The sequence below is a fragment of the Loxodonta africana genome, chromosome 1, assembly GCF_030014295.1.
Source record: "Loxodonta africana isolate mLoxAfr1 chromosome 1, mLoxAfr1.hap2, whole genome shotgun sequence".
Classification (NCBI taxonomy): domain Eukaryota; kingdom Metazoa; phylum Chordata; class Mammalia; order Proboscidea; family Elephantidae; genus Loxodonta; species Loxodonta africana.
Window position 1 is genome coordinate 37,723,662 of NC_087342.1, and position 15,621 is coordinate 37,739,282.

At 36.0% G+C, this 15,621-nt stretch overlaps 1 protein-coding gene across 7 annotated transcripts in view; it reads right to left on the reverse strand.

Annotated features, from left to right (window-relative positions):
- EXOC2 (exocyst complex component 2) overlaps window positions 1-15,621 on the reverse strand; it is a 330,347-nt gene that overhangs the window by 24,080 nt on the left and 290,646 nt on the right. For 6 of the 7 annotated variants that reach the window (XM_064279802.1, XM_064279801.1, XM_064279798.1 and 3 more), the window contains 2 exons: window positions 11,131-11,186; window positions 9,204-9,326 (listed from right to left, as the gene is read on the reverse strand). In XM_064279802.1, the coding sequence (XP_064135872.1) occupies window positions 9,204-9,326; window positions 11,131-11,186 (179 nt within the window). Of the gene's footprint in view, window positions 1-5,141; window positions 9,030-9,203; window positions 9,327-11,130; window positions 11,187-15,621 lie in introns of those variants that run through there. The other variant, XM_064279795.1, reaches the window with a different exon arrangement.

Below are 15,621 nucleotides of genomic sequence, written 5' to 3' on the forward strand. Positions count from 1 at the left end.
CAGAGCAACCAGATATCAACCCAGATAGGGAAATCACAAAAATAAATCAAGATTAAAAAATGCTCAAAATGGGGAAACAGTGATGTTATTATGTAAAAGATGACAACATTAAAACAATAAAGAGGGACTAAAAAATGTAGTCATACATCTTTCATATGTAGAGGAAGTCAAGTTGATACAAAGAAATAAAAGTTAGGTTTAAACTTAGAAAAATAGGGGTAAATATTAAGGTAACCACAAAGGAGACTAGTCTCACATACTTTGGACATGTTTCAGGAGGGATCAGTCCCTGGAGGAGGACCTCATGCTTGGTAAAGTAGAGGGTCAGAGAAAAAGAGGAAGACCCTCAATGAGACAGACTGACACAGTGGCTGCAACAATCGGCTCAAGCATAACAACTGTGAGAATGGCACAGGACTAGGCAGTGTTTATTTCTGTTGTGCATCGAGTTGCTATGAGTTGGGACTAGACTGCACCTAACAATAACAACTTCCCCTAATCAACTTGTCAAATAGTGCTCTCCATTGCTTCCCCATCTTCCTGATATTTTATTATGAAAATTTTCAAACGTATCAAAACTGAGAAACAATTTTACAATGACCATCTGAATATCTATCCATCTATCAATTCACAGTGCTGTTTTGTTGTACTTCAGCACATGTATCATTAACTAGAGTTGAATGTTTGTTTCAGTTCTTTTTCTTTTGAGTTAAAATTTACATACCGTAAAATGGACAAATCTTAAAGTGTAGCATTTGATGCGTTTGACCAATGCATACATCCATGTAATGGAAACCCTTATAAAGATATAGAACCATCACCCTGTCAAGTTCCCTCAACCACCCAGAGGAAACCGCCTGATTTTTTTCCACTATAGATTAATTTTATCTGCTCTAGAACTGCATGTAAATGAAACTCATACAGTAGAAGTATACTTTTTTCTCTGTCTTCTTTCACCCAGCATAATGCTTCTGAGATTTATTCATGTTATGTGCATCAGCAGTTTGCCTTTTTTATTGCTAAATAATATTCTGTTGTATTATTATTTTTTTTTTTGCTTAGTCTCCTGATGGACACCTTGGCTGTTTCTAGCTTTTGGTTATTGTGAATAAAACTGCTGTGAACATTCTTACACTTTTTTTTTTTTTTCATTGACATATGCTTTCAGTTCTGTTGGTTAAATACCTAGGATTGGAATGTCTGGGTAATAGGGTATGTGTATTTTTAGTTTAAAAACAAACAAACACCTGCAAGAACTTTTCCCAAAATAGTTGTACTATTTTACACTCCCCCCAAATGTGTGAATGTTCCAGTTCCTCCACATTCTTGTCAGCATTTGGTATTGCCAGGTTTTAAAATTCAGTCATCCTGGTGAATGTGTAATGGTATTTACTGTAGTTTTAATTTGCACTTACCTGATAACTGCTGATGTTGAACATCCTTTTATGTCCTGATTGGTCATTTTTTAATTGTCCTTTATGAAATGTCTGTTAAAATCTTTTGCCAATTTTTACTGGGCTTTTTTTGAGTTTTAGGAGTGTTTGTACAGCCTGAAAATCAGCTCTTTGTCAGATACATGTTTTAAGAATATTCTCTCCTAATCTGTGGTTTGCTTATTCTATGAAAAACTAATTCTACTAGTTTTCTTAATTGTGTCTTTTGAGGAGATGTTTTTAATTTTGAAGAGCTTAATTTTTTTAAGGTTATTGCTTTCTAGTCTAAGAAATCTTTGTCTACCCACAACTCATAAAGATATTCTCCTATTTTCTTCTAGAACTTTTATGATTTTCACCTGGTCTATGTTTAGGTCTCTGATGTATCTCGAATTAATTTTTTGCATGTGGTATGAGAGAAATCACATGGATGTCCAGTTTTCTAGCATCATTTGTTGACAAAGCTTTCCTTTTCCCACACTGGATTGCTTTGAAGCTTTTGTCTAAATCAAATGACCATATGAGGGTAGTTCTATTTCTGAGCTCTTAGTTCAGTTCCATTGATTTACTTATTTATGATTATGTCAGCATCACACAATTCTGATTACTATAAACATAGAGTAAGTCTTCAAGTTAGCAAGTATACATTTTCCAAGTTGGTTGCTCTTTTTTGAGATTGCCTTGTATTTTAGAATCAGCGTTGTCATTTTCTACCAAAAAAAAAAAAAAAAATCCCTGCTGTGTTAAGACTGGGATTATGTTGATTTAATAGATCAATTTGGGGAAAATTTATATCTTAACAATAAGTAAGCCTTTCAATTGATAAAAACTGTGTATCTTCTTTAATTTCAATTTATTTATTATTTTTTTTGCTATTGTAAATGGAATTGATTTTAAATTCCATTCTCATTATTTGCTGCTAGAATATAAAAATACAACTGATTTTTGTATATAAGGTTGTATCCTATGACCTTGTTAAATTCATTCATTAGTTCTAGAAGTTGTTTTATAGATTCCACAGAATTTTCTATAGAAATAATATCAGCTGTACATACATACATAGTTTTACTTTTTCATTCTGAACTTTATGCCTTTAATTTCATTTTCTTCCCTTACTGTAATGGCTAGGGCATCAAAGACAATGATGAATAAGAGTAGTAAAAGTGTGGAAAAGCCTTGTTCCCAATCTTAGTGGAAAGTGTTCAATAGTTCATCATTAAGAAAAGTTAACTACATGTTTTTCAGATATCCTTTGTCAGGCTGAAAAAGTTCTCCTTTACTCTTAGTTCGTTGAGAGTTTTTATAATCAGTTCAACTTTTTTCAAATACCTTTTTTAATGATCATAAAGTTTTTCTCCTTTATTCTGTAAATATGGTGAATCACATTAATTGATTTTTAAATAATAACCCAGCCTTGCATTTCTGAGATAAATACTACTTGGTCATGGTGCATTATCCTTTTTACACTGCTGGATTCAATGTGCTAATGTTAAGAATTTTTTCTGCCTGTGTTTATAAGGTATGTTAGTCTGTAATCTTCTTTCTTTTTTTTAAAAATTCCCTTGTCAGGTTTTGGCGTTTGGCCACATAAGACGAATTGGGAAATGCTGTCTTCTCCATTTTCTGAAAGAGCTGATGTAAGACTGATGGTATTTCTTCCTTAAATGTCTGATAAACTTCATCAGTGAAGCCATCTGGACCTGACGTTTTTTGTAAAAAGGCTTTTGATAAATTAATTTCTTTAGTAGATATGGAATTATTTAGATTTTCTGTTTTTTCTTTTATCAATTAGGTAAGTTGTAATTTTGAAGGAAATGTGTCCATTTCATCTCAGTTGTTGAATTTGTTAACATAATTGGTTCATAACATCATCTTTTTAATATAAGCATCTTCCATCCTGGATACTGGTAATTTGTGTTCTCTTTTTTTCTTTGTCATTTTAGCTAGAGCTTTATCAATTATTAAGTCTTTCAAAGAACTAGCTTTTGGTTTTGTTATTTTTTCTTTGTTTGATTTTCATTCCACGTATTTTGTTTATCCTTTTCTGGTTTTATTTACTTGAAGTTTACTCTGTTCTTCCTTTTCTAGCTTTTAAGGTGAAACCTTAGGTTATGATTTTGGAGCTTTCTAATAAAAGCATTTAAAGCTATAAAGTTTCCTCTAAAAACTGCGATTAATTTTTATATTTTTAGTGTTATTCAGTTTGAACATTTTCTAATTACCCTTTGCTGTTATTGTTAGCTGCCATTATTAAGTCAGTTCTGAATCATATCGACTTTACATACAAAAGAATGAAACACTGCTTGGTCCTGTGCCATCTTCATGATTGTTGTTGTGTTTGAGTCTACTGCTGCAGCTATTGTTTTCATGTCATCTTTATTCCATGGGTTATTTATAAACATTCTTTTTAATTTCAAAGTAGCTACAGCTTTACTAGTATTTTACTGTTACTGATGTCTATTTTAATTCCATTGTGAAAAACATACTCTGTATAATTTCAATCTTTATGAATTTATTGAGACTTGTTTCTTTCTACCAATAGTTGAGTGTGTTAAAATTCATAAACTGTGAAGTTGATTAAGGAGCCCTGGTGGTAGAGTAAGGAGCCCTGGTGGTAGAGTGGTTAAAGTGCTTGGGTGCTAACCAGAAGGTTGGCGGTTCAAACCTATTAGCTGCTTCATGGGAGAAAGAAGTGGAGTTGTCTTTTTCTCCTTGTAATTCTGTCAATTTTTGCTTCATATATTATTCTGTATGTACATGAAGTGTCCTTTTTATTGCTGGTAATACTTTTTGTCTTAGAGTCTATTTTAATATAACATTAACATAATCACTGCAGCATTCCTGTGTTTACTGTTTGCATTGTATATATTTTTCCATCCGTCTACTTTCAATCTATTTTATGTCTTTATATATAAAGCGTTTTTTTTTTTTTGTACATAGCATGTAGTTGAATCTTGCTTTTTTATGCATTCTGACAATCTGTACCTTTTAATTGAAATGTTTAATCCATTAGCACTTCATTATAGGCATGGTTAGATTTAGATCTAACCTAAATCTATTTGTTTTCTGTTTGTCCCCTTTGTTTCTCCTTTTTTCCTCCTTTACTGCTCTTTTCTTATTTGCTTATATATATTTTAGAACTCCATTTTAAGTACCTTTTTACTTTTTTGCTCTATCTCTTTGCATTATTTTTTAGAACTGCATTTTACTTATCTATTAGCTCTGCAGCTATAACGCTTTACATTATTTTTTCAGTGTTTGCTCTAGGGTGTGTGTTGTCCAATATGGTGCCTGCCAGCCACATGTGACTAATTAAATTTAAATAAAATTAAAATTCAATTTCTCAAAGAGACTAGACACATTTCAAGTGCTCTACAGACACATGTGGCTAGTGGCTACATGCTGACAACACAGATATAGAACATTTTCATTATCACAGAAAGTTCTATTGGACAGTGCACTCTAGGGGGTAGACCACAGTCTACTTACAGTTAATAATAAACCACTTCATGTAAAATATACAAGCTCTGCAACTGTATTAATCCATTTTTATCCCTCCTTAAACATTAAGCTATAGTTGTCATACGTTTTATAATTACATACATTTAAAATTCCACAAGACAATGTTATAATTGTTGGTGTAAAAGTCATATATATTTTTTAAAATTAAGAAGAAAAGATGTCTTTTATATTTACCCACATATTTACCATTTCTGTAGCTCTTCATTTCACCCTGAAGGTCTGTGTTTCCATTTGTTATCATTCCCCCTTCAGCCTAAAGAACTTTCTTCAAATTTCTTGTAATTCAAGAAATGCTTCACTGTCTCCAATGAGAAGTCAGTGGTCATTAAAACCGTTGCTCTTCTGTCAGCAATCTGTCATTTTTTCTCTCGCTGCATTCAAGATTTTCTCTTTGTTTTTTAGCACTTTGACCAGGATGTGCTTATAGGATTTCTCTGCATTTATCCTGTATGGATTTTGTTGAACTTCCTGTCTGTAAATTTATATCTTTTATCAACTTGGGAAAATTTGGGACGTATTTTCAAACATTTTTTCTGTTCTATTTGTTTCTTACTTTTCTGGGAATCTAACTATGACCATGTTAGACTTTTTCATATTATCCCCCAGGTCCCTGAAGCTCTGTTCTTTTCCAATAATTCTTTTCTCTGGTCTTTAGATTATTTCTACTGATCTATATTCAAGTTCACTGACTTTTTCCTTTGTCATCTCCATTCCCATCCAGTATACTTTTAAAAATTCATATACTGCATTTTTCTGTTCTAGAACTTCTATTTAATTTGATTTCTAGGGTTTCTATTTCTCTGATGATATCTATATTTCTTCATTATGAGCATATTCTCTTTTACATCACTGAACACAGCTGCTTTAAAATCCTTGCCTGCTAATTCCAACAACTGGGTAATTTTGAGGCTGGTCTTAGCTGATTGTCTTTTCTATTGAGACTGGGTCATGTTTTCCTATTTTGTTTTGTTTGTGCATATCAATTAAGTTTCAATTGTATCCTGGACTTTGTGAATATTATGTTGTGGAGACTGTGGATTCTATAACTTGCTTCCAAGAAGTGTTGATTTTTGTTTTGTTTTAGCAAGCAATTAACTTATTTGGACTCAAAACGAAAACTCTTGTTTCTTGGGCAGCAGTTTGATTCTTACTTCAGTTCTTTCAGCCGTTGCTGGGCTGGTTGGAGTCTGATCACACATATGTAATTTAGGGGTCAACCTGTTTCAGGCAGAGTGTATACAAAGAATTTGTCATTCTTGTTCTCTACTCTCTGGGATAACCCCCTTACCTTTCAGCAGCTGTGGCTGTCCTGAGCCTGGTCTTCAAGCCAGAAAGATAGTAGTTTTCTACGGAAGTTTTAGGTACTCCTGGGCTTACTTTCTAAGGAGCCCAGGCACAGTGGTTAAAGCACTTGACTGCTAACCAAACGGTCGGCGGGTCAAACCCACCACCTGCTGCATGGGAGAAAGATGTGGCAGTCTGCTTCTATAAAGATTTACAGCCCTGGAAACCCTGTGGGGGCAGGGTTGCTATGAGTTGGAATCGACTTGATGGCAGTGGGTTTGATTTTTTGGTTTGGGGCCTACTTTTAGGCTAAAATTCATTAAAAGTAGGGAACTCATTCAAATGCCATTTCCTCAGAATCTCCACACTAATTGTTACTCCCCATGTGTTCAGATGTTATTTTTTTAAAATATACTCAAGGTTTACAGCTATTATCTGTGAGGAGTTGGCCTGAATAGAGCTCCTTCAGCCATTACTGGAAGCAGAACACCATCGCTTTTTAAAAATACATTCACAATGCTTCCAGCACACTGAAAGCTCACAGCTAGAAGGTCACTCTCCAACGTGTCTGCATACCTCGACTTCTACCAGTTGGGTTCCATAGGTACCAAGAATCATCTGGTTTACAGCAGATATATTTGTTACTGTAATTATGTAATTTAAATAAACTAGTACATAAAATGATAGAATGTAAGCACAAAGAGACAGTTATTCATTGTTCATGCAAACTGACAGAATGCTTTAGAAAAACTTACTAAAAGTAAATTTTTAAATATTTCTGTGGAATTAAATTTGGCAAAGACAATTGTAAAATAAAAAGAAAAACCACAAAGCTTTTAGGAGGGATCTGCTTCAGATAATTTCACAAGCATATTTATGGTCTTGCTCTTCTTTAAAGAAACAGTAACTCTGGGGCTTACTGATAATACATTATAGGTATGGTTTATGCAAGAAAAATTACAGTATAGTTCTCCAATCAGTTGTTGTTAGGTGCTGTCAAGTCGGTTCCGACTCAGAGAGACCCTATGCACAACAGAACGAAACACTGCCCAGTCCTGAGCCATCCTCACAATCGTTGTTATGCTTCAGCTCATTGTTGCAGCCACTGTGTCAATCCACCTCGTTGAGGGTCTTCCTCTTTTCTGCTGACCCGGTACTCTGCCAAGCATGATATCCTTCTCCAGGGACCGATACCTCCTGACAACATGTCCAAAGTATGTAAGACGCAGTCTCGCCATTCTTGCCTCTAAGGAGCATTCTGGTTGTACTTCTTCCTTGACAGATTTGCTCGTTCTTTTGGCGGTCCATGGTATATTCAATATTCTTCGCCAACACAATTCATAGGCATCAATTCTTCTTCGGTCTTCCTTATTCATTGTCCAGCTTTCACGTGCATATGATGCGACTGAAAATACCATGGCTTGGGTCAGGTGCACCTTAGTCTGCAAGGTGACATCTTTGCTCTTCAACACTTTAAAGAGGTCCTTTGCAGCAGATTTACCCAATGCAGTGCATCTTTTCATTTCTTGACTGCTGCTTCCATGGCTGTTGACTGTGGATCCAAGTAAAATGAAATCCCGGACGACTTCAATCTTTTCTCCATTTATCATGATGTTGCTCATTGGTCCAGTTGTGAGGATTTTTGTTTTCTTTATGTTGAGGTGCAATCCATACTGAAGGCTGTGGTCTTTGATCTTCATCAGTAAGTGCTTCAAGTCCTCTTCACTTTCAGCAAGCAAGGTTGTGTCATCTGCATAACGCAGGTTGTTAATGAGTCTTCCTCCAATCCCGATGCCCCATTCTTCTTCATACGGTCCAGGTTCTCAGATTATTTGCTCAGCATATAGATTGAATAGGTATGGTGAAAGAATACAACCCTGACACACACCTTTCCTGACTTTAAACCAATCAGTATCCCCTTGTTCTGTCCAAACAACTGCCTCTTGATCTACATAAAGGTTCCGCATGAGCACTTAATTGTGTTCTGGAATTCCCATTCTTCGTAATATTATCCATAATTTGTTATGATCCACACAGTCGAATGCCCTTGCATAGTCAATAAAACACAGGTAAACATCCTTCTGGTATTCTCTGCTTTCAGCCAGGATACATCTGGCATCAGCAATGATATCCCTGGTTCCACGCCCTCTTCTGAAACTGGCCTGAATTTCTGGCAGTTCCCTGTTGATATACTGCTGCAGCCATTTTTGAATGATCTTCAGCAAAATTTTGCTTGCGTGTGATATTAATGATATTGTTGTATAATTTCCACATTTGGTTGGATCATCTTTCTTGGAAATAGGCATAAATATGGATCTCTTCTAGTCAGTTGGCCAGGGAGCTGTCTTCCGTATTTCTTGGCATAGACAAGTGAGCACCTCCAGTGCTGCATCTGTTTGTTGAAACATCTCAATTGGTATTCCATCAATTCCTGGGGCCTTGTTTTTTGCCAATGCCTTCAGGGCAGCTTGGACTTCTTCTTTCAGTACCATCGGTTCCTGATCATATGCCACCTCTTGAAATGGTTAAACATCGACTAATTCTTTTTGGTATAATGACTCTGTATTCCTTCCATCGTCTTTTGATGCTTCCTGCATCGTTTAATATTTTCCCCATAGAATCCTTCACTATTGCAACTCAAGGCTTGAATTTTTTCTTCAGTTCTTTCGGCTTCAGAAACGCTGAGTGTATTCTTCCCTTTTGGTTTTCCATCTCCATCTCTTTGCACATGTCATTATAATACTTTACTTCTTCTTCTTGAGACGCCCTTTGACCTACCAATCAGTACATCTATGAAAAAATGAAATAAAACCTGTCTGTATATGATAAGGTTGCTATGAGTCCAAAATGACTCGATCACAATGGGTTTGGTTCTGCGTACATGATAAGATTGATGACTAAAACCAGATTTATGTATTTTTAATAAAAGGAGAAGTTCAGCATGGCATTTAATGATTTGGGTACCTGTAATGCTCCATTTTTGCTGAACGATGACACACACTGCATCAGTCGACTCAGCTCTTCAGAAACAGCTTCCACCACCTTGGTCAGTACCCGAGGCACCAATTCTTTTGAAATAGTGAACACCTGATCAAAGGTTTAACATAAGAGGAAATTATGCCTTATGGTGGCTTTTTCTAATTTTATGAACAACAAAAGAATGCAAAAGAACAAAATAACTCACACGCTTTCCATATTTTTAAAGGACAAAAATTACGAATGAAAGGAAGATAAAGACGTATTTAAGTTGTATCACCTGATTCATGACAAAAACAATTTTTAAAAAAATACTGGCAAGCTTAATTTTGAAAGGTATTACTAAAGCTGGCAAACTAAAAATAGTTTTCAAATTTTAAGATTTGACACATTCAAAGTAGGAGTTATTATATTAGGTAATTTAGTGAAACATTTTACTCTCTTGGTTTAAAACTAAATCATATTTTCTTTTTAGTTTTCCTTTTTCTCATATTGAGTCAACAGTATTAAACGTTTGGGCCAAACTAAATATAATGCAAATGTTCAAGAAGATTTTGGCAAGTTAAGATCATGTGGGAAATAGTATGAATGAAATTCCACTTTCAGTCATTGATATTTACAAAAAAGCTCACAGTTATTGATAACAGACATCACTAAGGATCTCATCAGGAATCATCGTCATCAACACTAAAAATGGTCACATATTTCTCAGTTCCTGTGACTAGCACCAGCTCATTTACCACAGGAATGCTTTCACTTATCATTGATTTAATTTTTTACTTGAATTTTGTAACAATCTAACATAATAAGAATAGTATTTTTATGCCTTTGACAAAATCATGGTTGAAAATACATTACTAGTTATAAAAGATCATTATGATAAATTCTGATCTCAAATCATGTAAAAACCTCATTTTCACAGAGGACTTTATATATTTCCCTTTACTAAGAAATGAAAATTACAATATACTGTATTTGCCTTTCTGCTCTACTTGCTTCAAACTTAATAGCCAAATTCAGGAACCAGCTAGCATTTTCTTTGGTCATTCTTTTGTTTTAACCTCAATTATTCCTTTTTTTTTTTCCCCTCAGTTTACCTTGATGGTCTCTGATATTTCTGGATGTAGGGGGTGGTACCGACCCAAATACACCTTTATTGGATGCATACAGCTTAAGAATCACTTAAGCGATGGTGAACAATATCTAAAGATAACCTCTCTGCTGAGTTCCATTTTATCTGGTTACCCATTCATCTGTTAGGAAGAACAATCCTTCAAGTACTGGCAAAGCAGTGAGTAATGAACTGTAAAATTACTGAATGAAAGCTGGCAGTCATAGTGGTGGTAACAGTGGTAGATGTGGTCTCTTCTTTTGATGTTCCACAGAAGGGCCCTCCTAACAAGGACACCAGGATGAAGCTGATGAGAATCGTGAGCTAGAAGCAGCAACCTCTAAGTCACCACTGACAGGAAATCATGTATTTGCTTCCTAACTTCACCTGCTCTTCTGAGTCTATCTTTCTAACAAACTTCTACTTTTATAGAACCCCAACCACTACCCGAGACCACTTCACTACAACAATGATTTGTATACTGGCTATAAAGAGGTTACCGAATTTTCCAAGAATGGGATTTAAGGTTCTTTAAAGGAAAAACATCCTTTTAATCTCTTTTTTCTTTGCTTTTCAAATATTAATGAATTTAGTTTTAATTATGAGAGAAAACATATACAATTCCAGAAAAAGATTCTCAGTTACAAAAACAAAACAAAAATAAATCACGCATATAGGACATTAGAATTGTGTTTTATTTACACCCAAGAGATAGTCTGAAGGGAAAAAAAGACCACCATAAAAATCATCAAATTTGCCTCTTTTCAGTTATCCATCTCTCAGGAACATCTAATGACAGCTTACCTCTGCATGCACAGCAATTATGTTCACCAGAGCTTCTTTTAAATAGTTTCTGACACCTGAAATGGAGATGGGGGAGGGAAAAAGGCATTTAATGGAAGTGCAAACCACCCTCTCCCCTGCTGGCGTTTCTGTATGCTGTCCTCCTGCTTAGCAGTGTCTAAGAAGAAACAGAAAATAACACCACCGCCGTTGATTTCCTCTTGAGACCAAATGAGGGAAGTGTAATCTTCTTTCAGGTCAAGGAAAAAAAAAAAGGTGAAATTAGTTGAGAGTTTTCTTTCATTGTTTTTCATTTCTGTCACTGTTGACGCTTTCTATAACTGTTGGTCAGTCTGACTCAAGACTGAAATTTAAAAATGCCCTTCAATTTCTTCCTACATATATAAAGTTACAGTCACATTAATAGACAAAACAGAGGACAGATGAAGGATGTCTAACAAAGCTTCTAAAACATATGTTAAATATCTTTGGAAGTAGGCCCATCCTACTTCTAAAAGTGAAAGTCAAGTTATTATGCAGAATGACTAATCTTAAGCAATCACTTTTAGGAGAAACTTCTGATAAAATCAAACTGAATCTGATTCTGTAAAACAAGTTAAAGATTGGTCCAAATACAAGATTTCAGCATGGTATCGAATAATTCACCCAAGAAGCAGGTACGCATAAGATTTCAGAGTATATGGGTCTGAAATCAGACTATCTTGGATCAAAACCCAGCTTCATACCTATTAGCTGTGACTAGTAGAAAACTGAGTCTCAGTTTTCTTACCTGTAATGTCAGTCTAGTAGTAGCACCTGTCTTGCAGTGTTGACATGAGGATTACAGAGGTACTCAGTGCTCACTCAGAGCATTCATTATTATTTTACAAGAAAAAAAAATGTAAAAACAAATGCTGCTTTAATATAACTCTAACACAATTACTTTCATCTGGAGTGGAAAAACATTTCAGAATGTTTTCTAGAATTAAATGCACACACTTATAATTCCTTCTCTGAGCAAAAGGAAAAATTCTATTATATTGCAAATCTATAGATATTAGGAGTGATGATATTAAGGAGAATCTTTTCTCATAATGCCATTCAAGGTACGGATTACTGAGGAAAGCTGAGACAGAGACCAAGAACTATAACACACTTTTTGAATTGGCATTTGCCCACCCCAAGTATAAAACTAGCTTTTGAATCTGTCATATAATACATACATTGTTTTTCTTTTAGGTGCTAATTCCATATATATTTCTTTGGGATATGAAGGTTAAGGTGTTATTAATTCTATTTTGCTGATGGAATAACTGAGAAAACTGAGTGAGAAATAATTAAATAAAATTTGGAAATTAATTGATTATTCCTGAGAAAAAGGATAATTTCAAGGTAAGACGTCTTATATAGGTGGCAGGAAAGAAGAACATAGGAGCCTACCGTACGTGAAAGTGAAAAAACTGACCTGTGCTCATGACTAGAAATGCTTCCTCCTTGTAAGAGGAATGCTGAAGTGCTCTGTGGACTGCTCATAGCAACTGTCAAGGCGTGAAGGAGTCTGGCTGTGCCTCTGGCCATCCAGTGGCCAGCTCCTCCAGTTTCTCTCACTGCTCTCTGGGCACCTCTTCCAAATGTGCGTGGAGGGTACTCAGGTCTAGAACCTTCAAACTGCAATCATGTGGGAGATTAGCTCAGATATTTACCTTAACATACATAGTACTAAAAACATAACCACAATATGAGGGCAATGATACTTAACGAGTAAGAGTCAGAAAGTCAACAGTCCCTGTCCTCATTGAAAACCAGGGCATCGCCAGTGCTACTCTGAGAACAAATGTCAGGAGTCTGGGTTTTGACAATGTTCTAGCAAGGATGACTGGAAAGGGGATGGCAGTTTTTAACTTTTTAAACTTCTTCAATGCAAAAGAGAAGAATGAGGCCAGAGTACTGACTAAAAAACAGAAAACTGAACTTAGAATGAAGCAAGACAAAGTTACATGCTCAGTGACAGTATGCTATAAACTCAACTCCCACTCTGACCCTGACAGGAAAAACATTTCCTGGCAAGGACCCATCAGACGAAGCATTACTAGTAAAATACCTTGTAAAAGAGATAAATCTAAATTACTCAATAAAATTCTTAAGACAAAGCTTGAGCAGTATGAATAAAAGCACAGGATACTTTCAACCAAAGAACCATGTTCTGTTGATCAAAACTTGGGGGAAAAACAGGCTTCCATATTAGGTTGACCACAGGTTTCAAATGGATAATAAATTGTAAAGAGTAAATAGCCTTAACCTTAGACAAGTAAGAAAATTTCATGTTTCTTGGAGACTTTATGAGTAGAAAAAAATGGAAACCGCCATTTTTTGTTTCCTAAAACAACCAATAATTGCTTCAAGACGTAACTGGGAATGTTGGAAAAAGAGAAGGGAAAATTTGTGGTCCTAGAGGTAGTGTAGTGGCTAAGTGCTACAGCTGCTAACCAAAGGGTCGGCAGTTTGAATCCACCAGGCGCTCCTTGGAAACTCTATAGGGCAGTTCTACTCTTTCCTATATGGTCGCTATGAGTCAGAATTGACTCGAAGGCACTGGGTTTTCATTGGGTTAGAGATGCATAGAAATAGGGTTTCCTAGTCAGACCACATGCTAGCTCAGTGGGGGCTTAAAAAGACAGCATTAAACTTAACATATCTGAAATGCAAAGTGGGCTCGAGGCTGAACTCTGTGAAACACTATTATAGCCTTCAAAAACAATATATATGCTGGTCCTGTAAGTTTATCAGAAAAAATTTTTAAATATAAGAATGAATAAATCTATGGATCCTCTCTCTCCAAAAAGGTACCACTATGATAATACAGAATTAAGTGCTTTGTTATTGCCTACTGGGCTGAAATTGTTGTTAGTTCCAAGGGAAGAACTGACAGTTCCCATTCATTGATTTAACATGATTTCTGGAATTCTACTATACAGTGGGCACTGGTAGGCACACATCAGACGTAGGTAGGTATTAAGCCCTTAAAGTTGAATATGTGGATATCCACAGACCACCAAAGTGTTCTGTTATTCAGTTTTACCATAATATAAGGATGTTCATACATGTGTCTAAGTTGTATGTACCAAGTATGTGTAAGATGGCTTTCTGAAAGGGTTTCATGTGTAAAAAAAAATTCTTTGTACTTTGATTTAAAGTGATCTGTACAACATTTATATGTTACCTTTAATTTATGGAGTTCTTGAATGGTACAGATAAATATTTGGGTAGGGGTAGAAAAAGTAAGGGCAAAGGGCCTAGGGACTGGAAAGTGTTGGTGTCTCGGGATTGAGTCTCAAGGTTCACAACACGAAGTCATTAAGAAAGATCTTTGTGGTCTTCCTAGTTCAAGAATTTTAATTCCTTTCTCTCTTCACTGCACAGCTAGTGACCTGCCTAAGGAGAAACAACCTGAATACATACCCTGCTCCCCAGCCTTGTCTCCAGTATGCACACTATAGTCACTCGGGTCCAAACTGAGACTCTCAGACATGCTTTTAAAAAACTAACTGATAAAATACCTGGTTTTAATTGTCTGAGAGCTTTGTTTTAAAATGCTGCCCCAAATCCAACTATGGGAGGATGCCAGCTCTGTCATAAATCTGTACTTGAAGGAGTCTGTCGGAGCTAAGGGTTGTGGGTGGGAGTCTCACCATCTCCACATGGTACTATTGTCTAACATCCCCTGTTAGGACACAATATGAGGGCAATGATGTTTAAGGAGTAAGAGTCAGAAAGTCAACAGTCCCTGCCCCCACTGAAAACTAGGGCATTACCAGTGCTACTCTGAGAACAAATGTGAAGCAGGGAGAAATTCTCTTTTGGGTGACCAGAGTAGCCAATTTGCTGTTTTCTGACTGGGAAAAGGGAATTATGTGGAAATCATGCCCAAAGGATGGCCACGTGAACACCCAGCACTGAAAGAGAACAGATGTGGGGCTGTGGAGATAGGAAGCCGGTCTTCCCTGTGATTTTTTACTGACAGCAGAGCCCTAGTGACACAAGCAGTTAAGTGCTGGGCTGCAGACCAAAAAGTCAGTGGTTTGCACCCACCCAGTAGCTCTGCAGTAGAAAGATCAGATGATCTGCTTCTACAAAGATTACAGCCAAGAAAACTCTATGGGGCAGTTCTACTCAGTCACATGTGGTCACTATGAGTTGAAATTGATGCAATGGCACCTAACAACAAGAGCTAACTGGGCAGTCTCTTGCCTGGGTGGGAGGTAGGTAGAGAAACCAGAAAAGAGGTAAAAAGAATGCTGAGAAAGATCCTGAATCTGTCACAGAAAAATTATACACACATTTTGTTACCAAAGTGGCTAAGGCCTCAAGCTGGATGGCAGAATAAAATACAGAATGGATTTAAAAGGACCTTTATCATGGCACCTGGGGGTAGAACCGGGACTTGATTTTTGATTAACGTATCATTTTCAAAAGGTCTATGACTGTGATAAAAAGACCATGTTGTAATTAATC